The 22,200-nt window shown below is 38.0% G+C and overlaps 3 protein-coding genes across 3 annotated transcripts; all 3 read left to right on the top strand.

Moving 5' to 3' along the window:
• The first annotated feature begins 558 nt into the window (after positions 1-558).
• On the top strand, positions 559-3,702 carry LOC122416474 (odorant receptor 46a-like). Its single transcript, XM_043429468.1, has 5 exons — positions 559-917; positions 1,085-1,495; positions 1,580-1,784; positions 2,878-3,033; positions 3,126-3,702. The coding sequence occupies exons 1-5, from the start codon at positions 559-561 to the stop codon at positions 3,168-3,170; spliced, it is 1,176 nt and encodes a 391-aa protein (XP_043285403.1). The 3' UTR covers positions 3,171-3,702.
• An 897-nt stretch (positions 3,703-4,599) lies between these two features.
• LOC122416613 (uncharacterized) lies at positions 4,600-12,891 on the top strand. Its single transcript, XM_043429682.1, is given in 9 exon segments — positions 4,600-5,242; positions 5,407-5,817; positions 5,908-6,112; positions 7,559-7,714; positions 10,142-10,518; positions 11,587-12,003; positions 12,086-12,290; positions 12,591-12,746; positions 12,841-12,891. Coding segments are annotated over 9 exon segments (2,340 nt in total). The 5' UTR covers positions 4,600-4,880.
• Positions 12,892-14,971: 2,080 nt separating this feature from the next.
• Positions 14,972-21,923, top strand: LOC122416612 (uncharacterized). The gene is made up of 10 exons (XM_043429681.1): positions 14,972-15,333; positions 16,140-16,556; positions 16,645-16,849; positions 17,567-17,756; positions 18,682-18,876; positions 20,291-20,477; positions 20,744-21,154; positions 21,240-21,444; positions 21,592-21,747; positions 21,843-21,923. The coding sequence occupies exons 1-10, from the start codon at positions 14,972-14,974 to the stop codon at positions 21,891-21,893; spliced, it is 2,379 nt and encodes a 792-aa protein (XP_043285616.1). The 3' UTR covers positions 21,894-21,923.
• Positions 21,924-22,200: the final 277 nt, after the last annotated feature.

Raw genomic sequence — 22,200 nt, 5'->3', positions numbered from 1 at the left:
GTTCCTTGACACTTCGTCGACAGTCACCGATGCACTGGAGAGAATTTTCAACGATGTTTTTTTCCGATACGCCGGATCGTCGAATTACGTATGGAGATTACTGGTTTAGTTATGTGCGTTGTGGATCCGAAAGAATATCTCATTACGATGTGCACAAACGGTGAATTTTCTATACTTGCCTGCGTTGTTCCATTTCATTATTCATGCAGTGAGTACAGGGGTGGACGTTGGATTTTTTCCAATGTTTTATGTGACGAACCAATATGAGCTATACGACCACAGTAAAAAATGACAATTTATTTAATTTTTTACATTACCCATACGAGGAAATACGATTTTCCTCCAACTTGTACCATTTCCCACCAAATATAGAATGCAAATAATGTACAAGGGGATTTGACTCTCGCCTATCGACTGGCTGAGACCGTCAGCGAAACGACGAGAATAATTTCCTTTGTCGTAAGCTCCACCAAACCGCGTTTGAGGTCAAAGTCCGTCAGTCCCACCGAACACTCTTCTTAGTGCGTTTAGTGCGAGATCATTAACCTTTCTAGTGAGATGCAAACGTTGCAACTGAATTTCCGGATTCTCCAATGGATCGGCATGTGGCGACCACTGGCGTGGTCCACTGGCTGGAAGCTCGTGGTTTACAACTGTTTTTCTGCCTTCATGATTTCGTCCCTGTACCTCTTTGCGGTGTCGCAGTTCGTCGACCTCATTGTCACGTCGGAAAGTGCCAACGAGTTTTCCCACGGCTCTTTATTCCTGGCGATACTAGCGGGCTGCGGAAAATCTGCGAGTGTCATGATCCATCGGAAGGAAATCATTTATTTGGCAAATGTTTTGAGAAACGATCTCTGCAGACCTCGGAATGAGGTTGAAGTCAAAATACAGACTGATTGCGAGCGCGACGCGAGGTGCGCCTGTTTCAAGTTTTTTTTTCAACAGAAAAAGTTTCTTTCGCAAGTTTTGCCCGCGTCAGACTGGGAAACAAACCTGATGAAACTGAAAACATTATTGCAAACGGTAAAATCGATTTGTTCACGTAAATTTTTCTGATTTTTTTTTTTTTTGGGTTTTTTAGATTCAACGCCTTTTGGTACTCTGCCCTCGGTGGAACGACGGTTTCCCTGATTACCTTGAGATCATTAATCGTAGATATACCTGCGCGTATCATGCCCTTCAAAGGTTGGCTTCCCTACGGTCTCGAGTCCCTGGAAGTCGGTTTTTGGGTGGCCTATTTTCATCAATTGATTGCCCACGCTACCGGAGCTGCGGTCAACAGTACATTCGATACTCTCGTTCCTGGTTTCATGATGCAAACTTGTGCTCAGATGAAAATTCTCAAGTATCGGATTGAAACGTTGCCTCAAATCGTGCTGGCGCGCAGAACGCTTCAGGGCGACGAAGATTACGGAGAAGCCTTGAGGGAACGCCAGTGTCTCGAGTCCGAACTGCTCGTGGAATGCATCAGGCATCACGTCCAAATATTTCAGTGAAGAAAACCGTTTTTTTTTGTTCAATCTCCCTGCATCCAACTCCTGAAAAGTGAAAGAAAATTATTGCCATCGATTTTCAGGTTCGCCGATACTCTCAACGACATCTTCAGTAACGTGGTTTTCCTCCAGTTCGCTCTGAGCACTATTATACTATGTGTCAGTGCTTATGAAACGTCGGGCATGAAACTCTTCAGCCCCGAATGCACCGCTCTCATCATGTATTTATGCTGCATGCTCACACAGATTTTCATCTATTGCTTCTACGGTGGCGAATTGACTCTTCAGGTGTTGTATTTCATTTGTTATATTTATTAGCACGAAGAAGGTCTTTTTTCTCGAATGAATAACAAAAAATTGCGAATTACTTCAACGTGGTTTCTAACACAAATTTTTATTTCTTAAAGTAGTTCGGTGAAAGTCCACTTTTTTTTTGCGGTAAATGATAGTTTAAGGTCCCCTGATAACGACGAGCACAGTTCGGTGGCCTCTTGTGGGGCGAAATTTTGAATCATTTCACTCAGAATTTTGAGTCTTTAACACGGTATCCTATGGAAGTACTGACAATAATATTGATTGTAAAAAAACGCTGTTCGAGCTTCGGAAAAGTTTGTATCGCGAAGAAAACTAATCGCAGGTTCTGTTTTTTTTTTTTTTTTCATAAAAAACATTACCTCACGAGGCTTTTAAGAAAGAAAACATGAAAAAACTTAAGTTTCGACGTTTCGAGAGCGCATGTCAGTCATTACGTTGGACTGCTGGTTAAACTTCAGGCAAATTCGGGAATCGTCCATCAAAGTTATTTTTGAGAGTGACTCACGCGCTTCCATTAGCGGTACCGACTCAATCATTGACTAGTTAAGTTGAAGTATAAATTTCATCTTTTATGATATTTTTGAAGCATTTTATTACATCCTTATATGATAAAAATATTCCCTATGTAAGTGTTTATTAATTTTATTAATAATTTAGACTTGAAATTAATCGACATAAAGTAGTTGCAAACTTGACTAGTCATGGAACGACCAAACTACTTTGAATAAAATTTTCTCAAGGATGCAAAAGAAAAATGAGAAAAACAAAATCCCATTTAGTTGAACGAAAATATGGTGGATTCAACTGTTTTTGTTTCTTGAGCGAACAAGTAAACTAAATCTTTCCCCATTGAAAAAAATGTAGTCGAATTCACCATTTTTCTTCCAGCTCAATTAGGATTTTATTCGGCGAATCAAATTTTATTCTGAGAACATTTTTTTCGATAATCAGAAATTTATATTCGACCAACGTGTTTAAAATTCGCCGAAAGAATTTGTCACAGTTATAACAAAACAATCATCTCATGATGGAAAAAACTGAAATAAATCAAGAATCCTGAATTCAGAGCGTCGACATCTGTAATGCCGTTTATCGAATGGATCAATCCGTGTTGACGGTCAGAACGAAAAAGAATTTAATACTTATAATGATGCGCGCTTTGCATCCCATCGTATTCACCTGTGGCAACATCATCACCGTCTCCCTTGACTCTTTTACAAGTGTACGTGACCTTCGAGCTTCTATGCGTTGAGAATTATCTTTTTTTTTAATTTTCTTTCCCATTAATTCGTCAACGAATGAATATTGTTATAGCTCATCAAACTTTCGTACTCGGTTTACAACGTTCTGCAACGATAGACGAAGAAATTACGAAATAAAAGCGTACAGAAATGAAAAACTATTTGGGTTTTGGTCCATCAAATCATTGAGATGATAAATGTGAGCGAAGGCGAATTCTGATCCCTCGAACAGTGGCAAATCGACTCCGAATCGTGCTTGTAAATATCTACAGAATATCAACGCATTTGGGTCTGATGCCCCTTCGATCCGGGGGAACTGATCGATCAGTCGCATGGTGGGGAACGTTGCTAATGGCGGTACACAAAAATTGAGTGTATGCGTCAAGTATTAACAACGAGGTTTTTGGATTTAGCGATAAGTTAACTGGAAAATGATCGCTGCTCAATAAAGATTCATAAAAATGCATTTACCAATTTCCTCACTCCAGCGTACCTTTATTGAGCAGCTTCCGATCTCTGGCCTCGTATCACTCGGACAACGAGCCTGAAGCTTACGTGAGACGACGTTTTGGACGTAAATTTGAGGAAATTATTGTATTTTCGAAAATTGAGTTTTGTGTGCAGGGAATATTCGCATATTCTTGAGAACTTCCGATTAAACAAAAGTTGTAAACAAATGTCCTCGATTACAATTATTCCCAGTCAACTTCGTAGAAAGGTAAATTTTTTAAATGCATTATCGAGGCATTTAAATCCGTCTCGTATTCGAATAATGTTGAGGTTCGTTTATTATTAATTATGCCGAATCGGGGTCACGCACCTCGAAACTGCTTCAATTACTTTTCCAGTATTTCTTCCAATCAGGAAATAATGTCCCCTATGATTCCCATCTGCAATCCCAAAACGATTTTTCGTCATAATACAAAACACTCACCGAAAGGCTGAGATCGGTGACGAATCCGCAGGACTCGATTTTAATGAGGCTTCGACGCCACATTGTAATTCAACCAAACAGAAAACACGTTGACTTTCCACAAAATCGGTGCGAAATTCCTGGGTTGGCTATTGTGCTCGTCAATTTCGAAAGCATATTTTGTAACAACTTGGCCAAAGCATTCTGAGCTTTTTTTGCGCGTTCTCTCAAAGAAATAAAAAATAATACTTATACTGAAAGCCACCCGGAGAACGGTATTCCAAAGAACAATACGATCTCGAATGGAATTTTGTAAAACAAAAGCGTTCGATCGTTTTTCGTTCGCCGAACACCCGTCCATATTTCTCCAATTTTGTAACCCTTCGACAAAGTACTGAAGCGAATAGTAAGCGCTATTTTTCCGATACCCCCACCCCGCAGAGTCGAGTACGAAGATTGATGGTTTCATCACGTAAGTAGAGAGGATCGAAACGGAAATGACGAATTGGCCGAAGACACGTCGTTTCACCAAGCCGTCCGGTGTTTGTGTATTGCCCAAGCGGAGAAAATCGAGCTCTATTTTTAGCATCTTATCGGCAGCGATCAGAAATAAGCTACGACTGCAGAGCAAGTTTACCTACTCATTTATCGAGCCGATACAGCGCGCAACGTGTACTTTTTTCTGTGTCGTATGATTATCCACCAGTTTAAAAATGTAAATGCCCTAGGAAAGCATTTTCCTCTGCTATTTCGTTCCGCCGCAGGTCTGAATCTGTCGGTCGACGCATGACAAAAGCAGCTCCCTAGCTCTTTCCTCCATTTTCCCAAAGATTTTATACGGCCCCGGTGCGAGAGTCAGTGCGACCAAAGACGCCTTTTTAACCCTCGACAAAGGATACTTTTATTAGGAGTAAGATGCACGCACTCCCCTTAAATTTCAACATACTGACACTGTGTGGAATGTGGCGACCGTTGACGTGGTCCGCTGGCTGGAAAGCCGCGGTTTACAACAGCTACACAGCAGTTATGATCTCTTCCCTCTATGTGTTCGCTCTGTCGCAATTCATCGGTCTCGTTTTGTCGTCCGAAAACGCCGAAGAATTTTCCAACGGTTCTTACATGTTCCTGACCGTACTCGCCGCTTGTGGAAAGTTTGCGAGTGTGATAAGACAGCGGAAAGATATAATCGAGCTGACCCACGTGCTGAGGAACCGTTTGTGCAAACCTCGAAATGAAGATGAAATTGCGCTAGAAGCTAAATGCGAGCGCGACGCGAGGTGACAACAATAAATGTTTTGCTCTCCCGTCTTACGGGAATCTTCGGATTCCGTGTGATTAATTTGCATTATAAATTCTGCGTGGAAAACAGTGAAGTGGATTCGTCGAGGATCGAGCAAACTCCTCAAATAAAAACGCATTTTTCAGCACTCGTTTTTTCTAGGTCCAACGCTATTTGGTACTCGGCTCTTGGCGGAACGACGTGTTCCCTGATTACCTTGAGGTCGTTGATAGTGGACATATCTCAGCGCGAGATGCCCTTCAAAGGGTGGCTCCCGTTCGATCCGAAATGCTCAGAGCCTGGTTTTTGGATCGCCTATTTTCACCAGCTGATCGCTCACGCTACGACGGCTGTGCTCAACAGCTCTTTCGACACCTTCGTTCCTGGTTTCATGATGCATACTTGCGCCCAAATGAAAATTCTCAAGTACCGCATCGAATCCCTGCCGGAAGTTCTAGCAGCGAAAAGAACGCCGCAGTCCGGAGGGGACCAGGGGCAATCGCAGGGAGAGAGACAGAGTCGGGAGTCAAAGATGCTTAATGAATGCATAAAACATCACATCCAAATATTTCAGTAAATAAAAAAGCATCCGTAACTCCACGAGGTTGGAATCCACCAATAAAACTCTGGGAATATTCATCGCAAGGCTGCTTTCAATTCCAGGCTGGCCCGCTCTTTGAATGACATCTTCGGTCACGTGGTTTTTCTACAATTTTCTTTGAGCTCTCTAATACTGTGTGTCAGCGTGTACGAAATGTCGACCATGCAACCATTCAGCCCTGAATTCACAGCTCTCCTCTTGTACCTTTGCTGCATGACTGTTCAGATATTCATTTTTTGCTACTACGGGGGAGAATTGACACTCCAGGTGTTGTATAATATTTCTCAATATCAGCATAATCTTATAAATATTTCGTAATCGCACGTTTTTTCTCACGAACCTTGACTTTCCGATCATTTTATTGCTTTCAACGATGTTAGAACGTTGTTTTCCTATATATTTATAGCGATTAATTGGATGCTAAAAATAACCACAAGTTACATTCGTTGATTAAAAAAAAATTAATTACACTGGCACACAAAAAAGTGGTTTGTACCTTGGACCAGTCTCTTTGAACCCGAATCTGGGATCGGATTAGCCAATTTGCTTTGAAAGTTCTGAGTAAATAAAAAAAAAACACAAAAATGGCGAAATATTGCAGCTATGAATATGAGAAAAATCTTACCGACCTAAATCAAGTGTTCTTCGAGGTATTTTTATGCGCTGAATCCGAATCTGGGGTCAGATTCGCTAATACACTCGGAAGTTTTGAGTAATTGGATAAAAACCGCTTTGAGGGGATCACCTCGTGTGGCAGCCGGATTTTTTTGGGGTTTTTGAACTACGTGATAGAATTTTTCAGTTCTGATATTTCCGGTAGATTCGGTGTAAAACTACTCCCCAGGAACTCATATGTTTCTCCATAAAACCGAATTCGGACGTGCGAGCGCCCCTTTGTCCCTTTACACACCCCCGCTAACACTTTACTTTCGTTTATATGACAACTGTCACAAGCATAACGTGGCACAACCGTAGCCAGTGTCCCTTGATAGGAGGAGAAATTTTCAGACCTAGGTCAAGTATGTACCTCAAATATTTCAATGCGTTGAATCCAAATCCATCATTCAGTGGTCTCGTTTACGGATAAAAGATACAAAAAAACGTAAAATGTACATTTTTTATTTTTGGTTTAAAAAGATTCAGTTTATGAAGGGGCGTCCTGCTTTAGAAAGTCAAAAAAATTGGTTGTTTTTGGAAATGTTTTTAGGGCAGAAGAAGCATATCACTTCAACGTGCTGTAAACGAATAATTTCGCAGTGTTTTTCGGGTTTTTGTAGGTTCGTATGGAAGAAAAATATATGAAAACGGGAAAAAAATTTGGAATTTTTGTTGCAGACAATAATTACGATCTCCACATTTTACACAGCTGAGAAATTTCGACAATTAGACTGCGCATAAACCATGTACAAATTAGTATTTCTCACATTAAAACAATGTTTTGGTACTCTTGAAATATCCTTGAAACTATACCGAAAAGTTCGCTATTGTTCATTGTTCATTGCTATTGTTGTTGTTGTTTCGTTCATATCTTTGTATTTGGTTACAAAACACTGAAACGGTTTCAAAAAATTCATTCTTATATGGAGGAGTGACTGCAGGCACTAAATAAACAATATAAACAATAAATTAATAATGAATAAACAATAAATAAAATAAAATGAAATAAATAAACAATAAATTTCCTCTTGTTTTGTAAACAACTTGGAATAACAGAGCGTGGACATATGCGATGCGGTTTATCGAATGGATCGATCGTTTTTAAGTACGAACAACAAAAAGAATCTGGTATTGATAATGATGCGTTCGCTGCGACCGATCACGTTCACATGTGGCAACATCATCACAGTCTCCCTCGATTCATTCAACAAGGTTCGTAATATTCTCGTCTCTATTCAAATATTCATCATCAAAATCATATGAAGATGCATTTATTTTTGAACTATCAAAAAAAATTATAATCCTAGCTGGTCAAACTTTCGTACTCGGTTTACAACGTTCTTCAATGATCGATGAAGATCCTGTTATCGGGTGTTCGTATTCAAATACGAATTTAAATAATAACTGTAAGTATGATTCAACCAACCATACCCACGTTCGTTTTCTCCATTTACTTGTAAATCAACTCAAGAATGTATGAAGATTCGCAGGTTTTAAATGCCTGATTTATATGAACGTTTATACATGTAGTTCGATCCTTAGTCGCAGATTCCCTTTCTCAATGCCATTGAAACTGTGGCTAGCATTTTGGTTACGAAAATGTTATGGATTTATTAATAAATTTTTTCATTACAAACATCATGGCCAAGGTCGCTTTATACTTCCGTTATCAACAAACAAATACTTTTTTAAATATTTAGGTGACGGAGAACTTCAATGAAAATAAACAAATCAAAATTTATTAATAATAATGAAGGATGATGGGAGAAGGTGAGAAAATATTGAAAGCCTCCGAACATTTTATCGAAATAAGTTGGGTTATGAGTCGTCGAGCGACAGCAAACGCAGCGCCATGTGTCCAAAAATCAAACTAAAATCCATTTCTACCAGATTTCGTCGAGAATCTAACGATTATGCGAATATTCAAAATATCAAATAATGTGATTTAATTAGCCGATTCCGCCCGTGGTCCGTTTTCGGACGAAATTTACTTACCGGGAGAATTTATTTATTTACGACGGGAGGCGTCATCATCGATTTTGAGTTGGTCACGTGAGCTCGATGACTTTTTAATAAATCGTGTTTTCGGCTTCAGTGCCCAACAGGAAGAAAAATTATCACGAATGATCTTTACCAAACTCGTGAATTTAGAAGCTTGTTAATTCCCTGAACGAAGATATTTGCGATTTTATAAATTTTGATCGAGCTCAAGGTCATCGAACGTAAAACGAAATATTTTTTCGTTCGCTCAATCATTTTTTGAGCTTGAAATTTTTCTCATCACTTGTGCATGGCTCGTCTCCCCTGATTCTCTGTTATAGCTCTTGTGCTTGCAAGAGCTGCCAATAGCCACTTATTGTCATGCACTTCTGTACGAGAACTTCAACGAGGAACAGGAGAAACCCACCCGATCACACGCCGGCTCAATTTTTATTGAACTCCTGAAGGAATTTTACTCCTGATAATCGTAATTCTCTAATTTTTTTTCCTCCTTAATTTGCAATTCGTAGTTTTCCAACCTACACCAACGATTCGTGGAATAAAAAATTGGAGAATTCCAAACATTTTTATTCCTTCGTTTCGTTGGACGCCAACGTTACAAACATCAGCGTTTTCTGTCCTACGAAAGTATCGCAGTGGTATGACTCAAGGTAACGTCAGACTTGGAATCACTTTTGGATTCAGCATGAAAAACTAGTCACAAGAACTTGAAAATTGGCATAAACGAAGTAAAAAATCTTCGACCATCCATGGCTGTGCAAATTAATTAAAACTAGTTTAATTAAAAAAGTGGTGTGTGCACTATCGAACTCGGAGATTTTCACTGATACCGTTTCATTCGCGTGACGACTGAACGCGATGCGGGTAAGTTTTAGTTGAACAGATCAAATATTTTGATAAGTTCACAACTTTTTAATGAGCATGCAATTCATTCCCCGAAATTTATATTACATTATTGAATAAAAATGAGTAAAGATCGTAATAGTTGGCTCGTCACACAGAGAACTCGTAACAAGTTTTCGTTGATTTTCTTGAAACGCGCGTTTACGAGTCGACCTAATCGTTGGTGTTCATCCACGAGAGAAATTTGTTAGATGATACCGGCTTGGTGGTCGGACGAATACTGACGTGAGTTGCACATATTTTTCAATGTCCCTAGAGTTATGAAATAAAAATGTGTTTCGGTTGATAGTGCCATTAAACGAATCGATATCAACAGAGCGCTGCATCGGAGCAATCAAATGACTCTATGGACGGTTAGCTCGGTTGCACTGGACGTAATTACATCACGGAGTCATCAGTAGAGTACGTATGTTATTTTTACTGCTGTCGTTTCGTATAATTGGTTTTTCAGTACACGATGGAAAAAAGGGGGAGACAAGTTCCCTGTCCAGCGTCGATCGACCACTAAAAAACCCTGACAACGTTTGACTTTTTACATCACTGACTAATGAATTTTTAAACTACAAATGGCTGAGGCAGACTGTTTGTATTTTTTGTCTATTGCAAGCAGTTGTCGTTCGTCGATTTATAAAATTGCTTCGAAGACACTCTTTATCTGCAAATTCTTCTTTTCCTCGAGATCAAAGTTAGCCAGTGGTAATACAGAACCGTTCGGGGGTGTAAGGCATGTAATGCACGGTTGTACCAAAAATGCATACACTGTCACTGAACTTTACGATTCTTAAATTTTGTGGCCTGTGGCGACCGTTACCATGGCATACCGGTTGGAAATTCGTGTTCTACAGTTGCTATACAGTTATTGTCATTCTCCTCGTTTCCACGTTTGTTGTATCTGAGTTCATCGAACTCATCAGTTCATTCGATAGTGCTGAAGAATTCGCTCAGGGTTCGTTTATATTACTGTCAATGATAGGGGTCTCCGGGAAAATGATGGTTTTATTAATAAAACGACAAGAAATAATTCTGCTAACGTATGATCTTAAAAATGATGTATGCGAACCACGAGATGCGATTGAGATTCAAATCCAAGCGGATAGCGAATGTGATGCCAGGTGACTAGATACATCAAATTGTCATATTACTGAAATATTTTGCATAGCTCTGCAGGCGAGTAATCTCGCGTGATCAATACTGCTGGAAAAATAATAAAAAACGGACCGTTATCGATAAAAGATATTAGTGAAACTATAGTTTTTTGTCACTCTTTAAACAAGAACTGTTTTAATTTAAATAAAAAAGATTTATGAATTTTTATTCAGGTTTTTTCATATTTATTATTAACAATTATGCATTGAAAGTTCTGCTATTTCAACTCGATATAAAAAGTGTGTCATTAAAACTTTCTGTTAAAATAGTTGAAGAATAGAATTATTGAAACAGATTTTGTATGGGGAATTGGAATTTTTTAATTTCACTTCCAATAAACCCTCAGCCAGAATTAGATGAAATTACTTATCGAAAATCTCTAGAAAATTGAGTCTACGATTTTTATTCAAAGGATTTATTCAATAATTGGAGGGAAATAATGTGTTTCTTTTGAGATTTTGGTAAAGGTATACAAAGTAACCCCGCCACTTGTGGGAGGGGGGGAGTGAGGGGGAATGGTGAGGGAAGGCCCCCCTACCACAACGCCGATGAAAAATGGCGGCGGTCACCCCCGCCTCCTTTGATTTTTTATGTCAAAGTTCAAAACAGTGATATAAGGATTTTTCAATGTGTTTTCAGAGAGTTTTCAGTGTTTGTGTATTCACACACACACACACACACACACACACGCGTGCACCATTTTTCATCGGGGTTGTAGTGAGGGGACCTTTCCCCACAATTCCCCCCCCTCTTTGAAGGTGGGGTTACTTTGTATACCTTTACCGTTATCAGGGGGATGCAATGAAAAAAGAAAAAGTGATTTTCAAAAATACTTCAATCCCGCGTCACCAGTGTGAAAGTACGAGTAACAGTTGAGAATTCTATTTCGGTTTAGATCTCGTGAAATTTCTAATCGTATGAATAAATCGAAAATAAAAAACACGATTTTGGAAAATTCTTTTACCCTAAACGGCCCGGCGGTTCGGAAAAACAGTTTGAAAATCAGTTGTATGAAAATTCTGTTTGTTTTGAAGATGGATCACTACTCGATATACGGCACTGTCTGTATTGACAACATGCATAATCATGTTGAAGTCAATAATAATGGATATACCTGAGCGTAAATTGCCTTTCAAGGGTTGGTTGCCGTACATCTACGATTCGACACAGACCGTTTTCCTTTTTACGTACGGTCATCAGGTCGTAGCTTCCAGTACGGGGGCTATTATTAACAGCGCTTTTGACTCCTTAATTCCGGGTCTGATGAAGCTCACATGCGGACAAATGAAAATTCTCAATTATCGCCTTGAAAATATACCGCGAATGTTAACCGAGCGAAAGATATCGCTGAGAAACGATGAAGATGAAAATTCTAATTGTGAGACAAATGATCAGGCGTTCGAGACCAGACTGTTAACTGATCGCATCAGACACCACGTTCAGATATTCCAGTAAAAACTACTTATTGTCATTATGCAATACGAAACTCCGCAAAGTTATTTACACAAGTTTTCAAGATTCTTCGAATTATAGATTAGCTGGTACGTTAAATGGAATTTTTGGCTTCGTCATTTTTCTCCAATTTACGGTGAGCTCCCTCGTCCTTTGCGTCAGTGTCTATGAAGTATCGAAGGTGAAACTGTTCAGTGCAGAATTTGCAGCTACTGTCATGTATTTGGCGGTAATGCTGGTGTAAGTGTTCATTTTCTGTTTCTACGGAGGTCAATTGTCACTTCAGGTATTATTTTAACACTCGAATATGAACGTCAAAAAAGTTGACAATGGTTAAGGTTCGTGCCTCAAGAGTTTGTTCAACCGAATGGATATGGCGCATAAACAGTAAATTTTATGAAGAAATTAATGCACCCAATATCGGATGAACGAATAACACAAATATTCGAGCTCTTCGTTAACTCTGTAAAAAAAAATCTCGTATGCTCTCAAAAAGAGTAGCTTGCATTATTCGAAAACTGTTTTTTTTCCTGAAATTGAAATTGCATTTTGTACACGTTGATGAGAATGAAAATGGATTTTTTAGAGTATGGACATTTGTCAGGCTGTTTATCAAATGGATTGGTCCTCGCTTGGTAATAAAACTAAGCAAAGTCTCATCATGATGATGCTACGTTCGCAACGACCGATTACTTTTATATGCTATCACGTCATCAGACTGACTGTCGATTCATTCGTAAACGTGAGTACCCATTGATCACGAATTAGCTTGAAAAAGTTGTCTCAACAATTGCACTCAATCGTGTTTGATCATCCAAAAAAAACGATTTTTTTAGCTGGTGAAACTTTCGTATTCTGCTTTTAACGTTATTTCCAACGATACCTGAGATAATCATGATTATTTGAGCGATGAATTGCCTGTGTAAATGAATAAATTCGTAATCTCTGATAATCTGATGTGATCACTTACGACGAAGAAAAATCAAAATCGAATGCACATAACGAAGAGACCGCTCTGACAAAACTTGACAGGTAAATAATATTGTTGTCAAATGGGATGGGAATAAAATGTTAGAATGACTAAAATTTCGAATAGCTAAAATCTTGAGTTTATAAAATTCGAATGATAATATGGGGACAGGTCAATTCGATTAGAGCTTTGAGTTTCGAGCATAATTAAAGTATAAACTTCAAGGTTCGAAGCACGTTTACATTGAAAATAGAATGTAACAATCGCCCATAGAACGATGACTAAAATATTGTTTTTCCGAAAATTCGACTATCACTCTTTCGATTCATAAATTTCTATGATCAACGCAATACTGTGAAAATATCATAACGAAAGACCAAATATTACTGAGGTTGAAATATTAACACTAAAAAGACTCACTCACTCATTTACTCTGACCGAATTTGAATTAGTATATAATTACGTTACATCCGCCCCTTAATTTGGCTCGTTTTAATATTCCCTCTTTTTCACACGTGTAATGACATTATTTTTTGACATTAGTCTTCTTCGGAAAAAAATTGAGTAAAATACATGGGTTTTGAATAAAAATATTCGAAATACATGTTTGGAAAAGAATTATTTATTTTTATTTAAAAAAAATTGTTTTCTTCTTTAGTATTTCAAACGATACAAACAAAAAACAAAAACATTGTTTTGTTAACGCTTTCTCCCCTTGTTAACGTGACGAACGGTAAATACATAATAATCACGTTCCCACAGTACTATTTTTTTTGTTTATTTATATCAATAAAGATATACAAAATACATATTTATCAATATAAAACAGATTAATGTTTTTAGCTAGATAGGTATTGAAGAAAATAACAACACTGGATTGGCCAAAACGCAACTAACGCGGTACCTTTCAAGTGTTTGCAGAGAAACAAACCTCAAAGCGTAAATATAAAGTCAGCTGTTGTAAATAAAAAGAACTCTTCGTTTACAATCATAAAAGTTACGAGAACTACCACGTTGTGCTCAAAACTTTGTAATCAAAAAGCGACTTTTCCGAGCACCAAGAAATTATTTTCTCACCCTCCTCCTACTATTGAGATGCTGAGTTGTTTTTCGTATCACAGGCCTAAAATTTCGTGGAGGATTAGCAAATTAGACTCGCTCTTTCATTAGAGCACGTTATTAGAAAACGAGAATACACACTCACCACAATCTACAGATATTTTGAACAGATCAAATATTTTGATAAGTTCACAACTTTTTAATGAGCATGCAATTCATTCCCCGAAATTTATATTACATTATTGAATAAAAATGAGTAAAGATCGTAATAGTTGGCTCGTCACACAGAGAACTCGTAACAAGTTTTCGTTGATTTTCTTGAAACACGCGTTTACGAGTCGACCTAATCGTTGGTGTTCATCCACGAGAGAAATTTGTTAGACGATACCGGCTTGGTGGTCGGACGAATACTGACGTGAGTTGCACATATTTTTCAATGTCCCTAGAGTTATGAAATAAAAATGTGTTTTGACTGATAGTGCCATTATACGAATCGATATCAACAGCGCTGTATCGGAGCAATCAAATGACTCTATGGACGGTTAGCTCGGTTGCACTGGACGTAATTACATCACGGAGTCATCAGTAGAGTACGTATGTTATTTTTACTGCTGTCGTTTCGTATAATTGGTTTTTCAGTACACGATGGAAAAAAGGGGGAGACAAGTTCCCTGTCCAGCGTCGATCGACCACTAAAAAACGCTGACAACGTTTGACTTTTTACATCACTGACTAATGAATTTTTAAACTACAAATGGCTGAGGCAGACTGTTTGTATTTTTTGTCTATTGCAAGCAGTTGTCGTTCGTCGATTTAGAAAATTGCTTCAAAGACACTCTTTATCTGCAAATTCTTCTTTTCCTCGAGATCAAAGTTAGCCAGTGGTAAGACAGAACCGTTCGGGGGTGCAAGACATGTAAAGCACGGTTGTACCAAAAATGCGTACACTGTCACTGAACTTTACGATTTTTAAATTTTGTGGCCTGTGGCGACCGTTACCATGGCATACCGGTTGGAAATTCGTGTTCTACAGTTGCTATACAGTTATTGTCATTCTCCTCGTTTCCACGTTTGTTGTATCTGAGTTGATCGAACTCATCAGTTCATTCGATAGTGCTGAAGAATTCGCTCAGGGTTCGTTCATGTTACTGTCAATGATCGGGGTCTCCGGGAAAGTAATGGTTTTACTAATAAAACGACAAGAAATAATTGAGCTAATGGATGACCTTAAAAATGATGTGTGTGAACCACGAGATGGGATTGAGATTCAAATCCAGGCGGATAGCGAACGTGATGCCAGGTGACTAGATACATCAAATTGTCATATTAGTGAAATATTTTGCACGGTTCTGCAGGCGTCAATCCTGCGGAGTAAATAATAAAAAACGAACCGTCATCCGTAAAAGAGATTCGTGAAACTATATTTTTGTGACACTCCCTAAAAGGTTTTCTATGGTGAATTGAAATTTTTTAATTTCATTCCCAATAAATGCACAGTCAGAATTAGATGAAATTACGTATCGAAAATCTCTCGAAAATTGAGTCTACGATTTTTATTCAAAGGTTTTCTTCAATAATTGAGAATTTTATTTCGGTCCAGATCTCGTGAAATTTCTAACTGAATGAATAAATTGAATATAGGTAAATATTTACAAACCTACTATGCTCAAAAGCATGCCAAATTATTTATTAAGTATTACCATAGATAAAAAAAATGATAACGCGATTAATTTTAAGAAGGGAGAGAGTAGGAACATCGAAACACGAAATAACGAAGATGTTCCACCCAACCACTTCTACGTACTAAAAATTGTTGGCATTTTCCGCCATTCTCGGCAATAGCGAAGAAACTGAAATCGTATTCGGATTAAAAAAAAATTTTTTTTTGGCTTTTGTATCTTACACTTCTCTCAAATGAACCCCCTTATCATTTTAATGCATAATAAAGGTGGAAAAAAGATTTAGAAGCATTTATAACAAAATAAATAAATTGTAAATGTTTATCAAAATATAAGAAACGATTTTGGAAAATTCTTTTACCCAAAATGTATCGGTTGGGCAAAAAAGTTTGAAAATCAATTCTATGAAAATTCTGTTTATTTGAAGATGGATCACTACTCGATATACGACGCTGACTGTATCAGCAGCATTCATAATCGTGTTGCAGTCAATAATAATGGATATACCTGAGCATAAATTGCCTTTCAAGGGTTGGTTGCCGTACGCCTACGATTCGACGCAAACCGTTTTCCTTTTTACTTACTGTCATCAGGCCCTAGCTGCCAGTACGGGGGCTGTTATTAACAGCGCTTTTGACTCCTTAATTCCTGGTCTGATGATGCTCACATGCGGACAAATAAAAACTCTTAATTATCGCCTTGAAAATATACCGCGAATGTTAACCGAGCGAAAGATATCGCTGAGAAACGATGAGGAAGAAAAATCTAATTGTGAGACAAATAATCAGGCGTTCGAGACCCAACTGTTAACAGATCCCATCAGACACCACGTGCAGATATTCCAGTAAAAACTAATTATTTTCATTCTGCAATACCACAAACTCCACAAAGTTGTTAACACAATTAAGTTTTCAAGATCCTTCGAATTATAGATTAGCGGATACGTTAAATGAAATTTTTGGCTTCGTCATTTTTCTCCAATTTACGGTGAGCTCCCTCGTCCTTTGCGTCAGTGTCTATGAAGTATCGAAGGTTAAACTTTTCAGTGCAGAATTCGCAGCTACTGTCATGTATCTGGCGGCAATGCTGGTGCAAGTGTTCGTTTTCTGTTTCTACGGAGGTGAACTGTCGCTTCAGGTATTATTTTAACACTCCAATATGAACGTCAAAAACGGTGGCAGTGCTTTGAGGGCTTATATACACATGTCATGGATGAAAAAATCGAAAATTTTTTTATTTGATATTCTTCAAGTACAATGTCTGAAAAATATTCTCACGAAATTTTATAAAGATCGGAGCCACATTAATCCGATCCACGCGAAATTTATACCACTTATTTATTACAATAATAGTTAGGTCATGGACGAAGAATTTCGTATTTTGTTGGAAAAAAAATTGTAACAAAAAAACCAAAAATTGAGCACCTCAAATAATGAATTTTTTCTTAAAACGGTCGTCGTTTTTTTCAAATCAAAATGTTTACAAATCCATCGTCCAAGCCCAAGCTATTATTATCATAAATAAGTGGTATGGATTCGGTATGGATCGAATTAATAGTTTTTTAGTTGTCATATCCACCGTAACTGGTGCTCAAAAAAAAGGTGCTACTGGAATACAGCTGGAGTTGCGCCATTTTGAGAAATTTTTTGATGAAAAAAATTGTACATATGTACCAATGGATGTCGTTCACAGTTTTTCGATAAACATCTAATTTCTTGTTGAAAAAAATCAAGAAAATCGCGTTTTTTCGCCTGCTGCAAATGTATACAAGGCCTTAAGGTTCATGGCTCAAGAGTTTGTTCAAAAGAGTAGCTTGCATTATTCGAAAACTGTTTTTTTTTTCCTGAAGTTGAGATGCATTTTGTACAAGTTGATGTGAATGGAAATGGATTTTTCAGTCAGGCTGTTTACCAAATGGATTGGTCCTCGCTTGGTAATAAAACTAAGCAAAGTCTCATCATGATGATGCTACGTTCGCAACGACCGATTACTTTTATATGCTATCACATTATCAGACTGACTCTTGATTCATTCGTAAACGTGAGTACCCATTGATCTCGAATGAGCTTGAGAAAGTTGTCTCAACAATCGCACTCAATCGTGTTTCATTATCCGAAAAAAACGATTTTTTTAGCTGGTGAAACTTTCGTATTCTGCTTTTAACGTTATTTCCAACGATGCTTAAGATGATTATGATCATTTGAACGATGAATCGCCTTTGTAAATGAATAAATTCGTCATTTCTGATAATCCGATGTAATCACTGACTCTACGACGAAGAAAAATCAAAATCGAATGCACATAACGAAGAGATCGCTCTGACAAAACTTGGCAGATGAATAATATTGTTGTAAATGATGGAGAAGCGCGAGTCAAACCTGCGACAGATCTCTCAGTGAAAATTTCATCTGCAATGACATTGCGGATGTCGCTCCAAAAGCAAAACTGTTACTACAGGTTCGGTGGTCAGACGAATACTGCAACGAGTTGCAAACAGAAATTTTCCGTTCTCCATAGACTCATGAAATAAAGAAAAGTTGATTGCTAGTGGAATTATTTGAATCGATATAAATGGTACTGTCAAAGGCCAATCAAATGACTTTACACAGCGTCAGCTCAGCTGCGCTGAACCTAACTACATAATGCACGAAGTTTTCAATGGCATACCACCGATGTAATCGTTTCGGATGTAAGATTCGTAGTTCTATATGATTAGCTTTTGATTACGGGCTGAAAAACGCTTCAACTTCGATGCTAAATATTGATCAGCCGAAACACAAGATTGACTGCATTTTTTTCTCCCTTTTTCGGTAATGAGTTTTTAAACTGCAATCACTCCAGGATAATATTATTTCCGATACCACTGCACATTATCGGAAGCCATTTGACAGGAAAATTACTAGAAAAAAATAATTCTGATAATCTTATTTGTGATTGTGGAATGATTCAGTTTTGAATCATAAAAGCAGCACCAACTTTACTACGCAAAATGCGTACGCTACCGTCGAATTTCGCGGTTTTTAAATGCTGTGGCTTATGGCGACCGTTATCATGGCTCGCTGGTTGGAAAATTGTACTTTACAGTTGTTATTCATTCGTTACGATGTTTCTCATTTGTTTATTTGTTGTATCTGCATGCATCGAGCTCTTTGCCTCATTCGATAGCCCCGCCTAGAAAGTTTCCTAGGTACCTCCTCAGGGTATTGTCAGGCTGCCATGCTGCCTTGGTAGGGCGCTTGTAAGGCCACCTGATGACGCCCTGTTCCAAAATGTTACGCCCTGAAACAAATGGCCGTGACCAGGTTGCTTGGTCAGGCCCGAATAAGGCGCCCTGGTCCGGGTCGGTTCACGTTCGTTTACAGACCCTGATCAGGTTATCTGACCGGGCGGTGATCAGGGTTTTCGACTAGGCTACTGTCAGGTTGTCCTACATGAAAATCTCGTGCACATAGACCTCTAGAAGACATCGTTATTTTATTAATCTTTATTAAATCAATCATGTAAATTATAAGTCTTTTTTTGAATATTTTTACATGTGTAACCTATAATTTAATAATTATGTTTTATAAACTGTCAAATTTGAGGAACGTGTGGATAAAGAGTATAATTTTATATTCTTAAAAATACGCGTTTATTGGGCATTTTTTTAGCGTATAGCCCGATTTCCGTTCCAATCCTTGGCATTGTTGATGACTCTGCCAACAGCTTGATCAAAATCTTTGACGCTTACGGATTTCTTCTCGTCGCTGGCGAATTTTGTCGGGCTATGTAAATCTGTGAAATATTGAACAATAAAATAAAATGATTGGTGTGCTAAGATTGGCACAATTTTAGAATTTCCAAGAGAAAAATCACAAATTTGTATCAATAATTCTCTCAACACAATTTTTGCTCGTTTGTATAATGTCAACAATTCTAATTCGTTCATATAATTAATGCAAATCACTTTAAAATTGTACATACCTTTTGAAAATTTACGCATAGAGCGATATCTTCGCATACGCATACGCGCCTTATACCGACGTTGGTCATCTCGATTCATTTCAACTTATGTTCAGATACAATTTTTTTATTGTTTGATTTCAGTTGAAAACTTGTCACTCGGATCTTTTATAAAATACGAATAGAATAAAACTTCATCAAATATATGGAAACTCACTTTGAAAATCACTTGGAAACTTGTCACTCGGATCTCGTATAAAACACGAATGGAATATAACTTTATTCACCATCTATTCGAATACGCGTTTGTGCCAGTCATAAGGCAAGCCTTGGAAGGACCTAATAGAACAAGTACTGTCAAGGCAGTATTGTGGTAGATTCCAGCTGGAATCTCATAAGGATTTCCACATATGGCGTGATTAAGTCGAGCCTGAGCAGGACCTGAATGAGATAACGGTCAAAAAGGCCTTATCTAGGCGAACCCGATCAGGGCCATTTTAGATTAGGCTGTTTTGGAAATTATTGTGGAAAACCTTATAGCGGCCACATCAGGCTTTTAACAATAGGATTGCCCGTTTCAAAACCTGATCATGACCTCATCATGAACAGGTGAACCCTAACAAATTTCTAGGCGGGGCGTTGAGGAATTTGCGCTCGGTTCTTTCATGCTCCTAACGATGATTGGAGTGTTCACAAAAATGCTACTATTGTTGAGAAAACGACAAGAAATCATTGACCTCACGGATGCTATGAAAAACGACGTTTGTGAACCTCGCAATACGATGGAGAACACAATTCAGGCGGACAGCGAACGCCATGCTGGGTAAATCCGTGCATTCAATTACCACTTTATTATGAATGTTTGTCACGTTCGACTACGATGTTGACTGCACATAGTGACAATATAGTTTAAACTGAAGCTCGAGGAATTATTGACAATTTTTTTGTACAATTAAGAAAAAAAAATAATTGTAAATTTTTTGAAGTTTTCAACTTTTCTTCAACAAATTGAAAATTTTTTTTTTTACTTTAGAAGACAAGGAAGATAAATAATCATCAGGTATTTGACGTTTTTGATTGATTTTAAAGATGGATTTTTTCTCGATATACGGGACTCACAATGTCGACGGCAATTCTGATAGCTGTGAAGTCAATGATCGACAATATACCTGAACGTAAACTAACTTATAAGGGCTGGTTTCCTTATACCTACGATTCAAAACAAATCGTTTTCCTTTCTACATTCGCTCCTCAACTCATAGCTACCACTGCAGGGGCGGTTATTAACTGCGCTTTTGACACATTATTTCCTGGTCTCATTATACTCACTTGCTCTCAAATGAAAATTCTCAAATACCGCTTCGAAGCTTTACCGCAAATTATAACAGCGCAAAAAAAGTCATCGGAGAGTAATGGCGACGAAGGCGAGGAGAAAAAAAACCGAGAATTCGAGGCTCAATTGTTGACAGATTGCATCAGGCATCACGTCCGAATATTTCAGTAAAAAACTATCCTCTGACTCTGCGCATTAAAAAATTTTGCAAAGTTCTTTCACATCAGTATTCCAAGATCGCTTGAATTATAGATTAGCCAGTACGCTCAACGGTATCTTCGGCTTCGTTATTTTTCTACAATTCAGCATCAGCTCTCTCGTACTCTGCGTCAGCGTTTACGAAGTCTCGAAAGAAAAACTTTTCAGTCCAGAATTTGTGGCAATCGTCATGTATCTCGCTGCAATGCTGATGCAGATATTCATTTTGTGCTACTACGGAAACGAATTATCACTTCAGGTATGATTTTATTACTTTTGTCATTCGTAAATGTGATCGACGTTAGAATCAATTTGGATTGTAATTCGGAAACTTACAAAATTTGAATTCATCGTGGTACGCATAATGAGTCAACGCGTGCTATTTTACGAAAATTGATTTGTCCAGAGTGTGGACATTTGCCAAGCTGTTTATAGAATGGACTGGACGTCGTTTGAGATTGAGACGAAAAGAAGTCTCATTGTAATAATGCTACGTTCCCAACGACCGATTACTTTCGTATGCTATAATGTCATAGCATTATCCCTCGATGCATTTACAAGCGTGAGTACTATTCAATGATTATTGACACTGTTAACTCTTTGTATCCACCATCCTGCAGATATTTTCTGCCTAAATATCAAAAATAATTATTTTAGCTCATCAAACTGTCATACTCTGTCTTCAACGTTCTTTCTACCAGCGATTAAGATCATGTTGATCGTGTACGTCAAAAAGTGTTATTGTAGATAAATAAAGTTATAAATGAGCAATTAAGTTTGATCGACCTTGACACTCGGCGATTAAAGTCAAGTCTCAACTTCCCTTTTTCTGACAATAAACAAATCGCATGTCAATGGTTAAAGAGGGGGTCAATTTTCAGTGGGGCTTAGATCATTGAATCATTCCAAGTTGCGTCGACATCAACGTTGGCAAATGCAGGATAATCACAGAATTGTCTGTATAGAGGAAAGCAGGTGGAAAAAGAAATGTCACAATGCATTTCTCTCGTACAAT

The sequence above is a fragment of the Venturia canescens genome, chromosome 9 (assembly GCF_019457755.1).
Source record: "Venturia canescens isolate UGA chromosome 9, ASM1945775v1, whole genome shotgun sequence".
In the NCBI taxonomy this organism is placed as follows: Eukaryota; Metazoa; Arthropoda; class Insecta; order Hymenoptera; family Ichneumonidae; genus Venturia; species Venturia canescens.
This window is presented reverse-complemented; position numbering and strand designations above follow the sequence as displayed.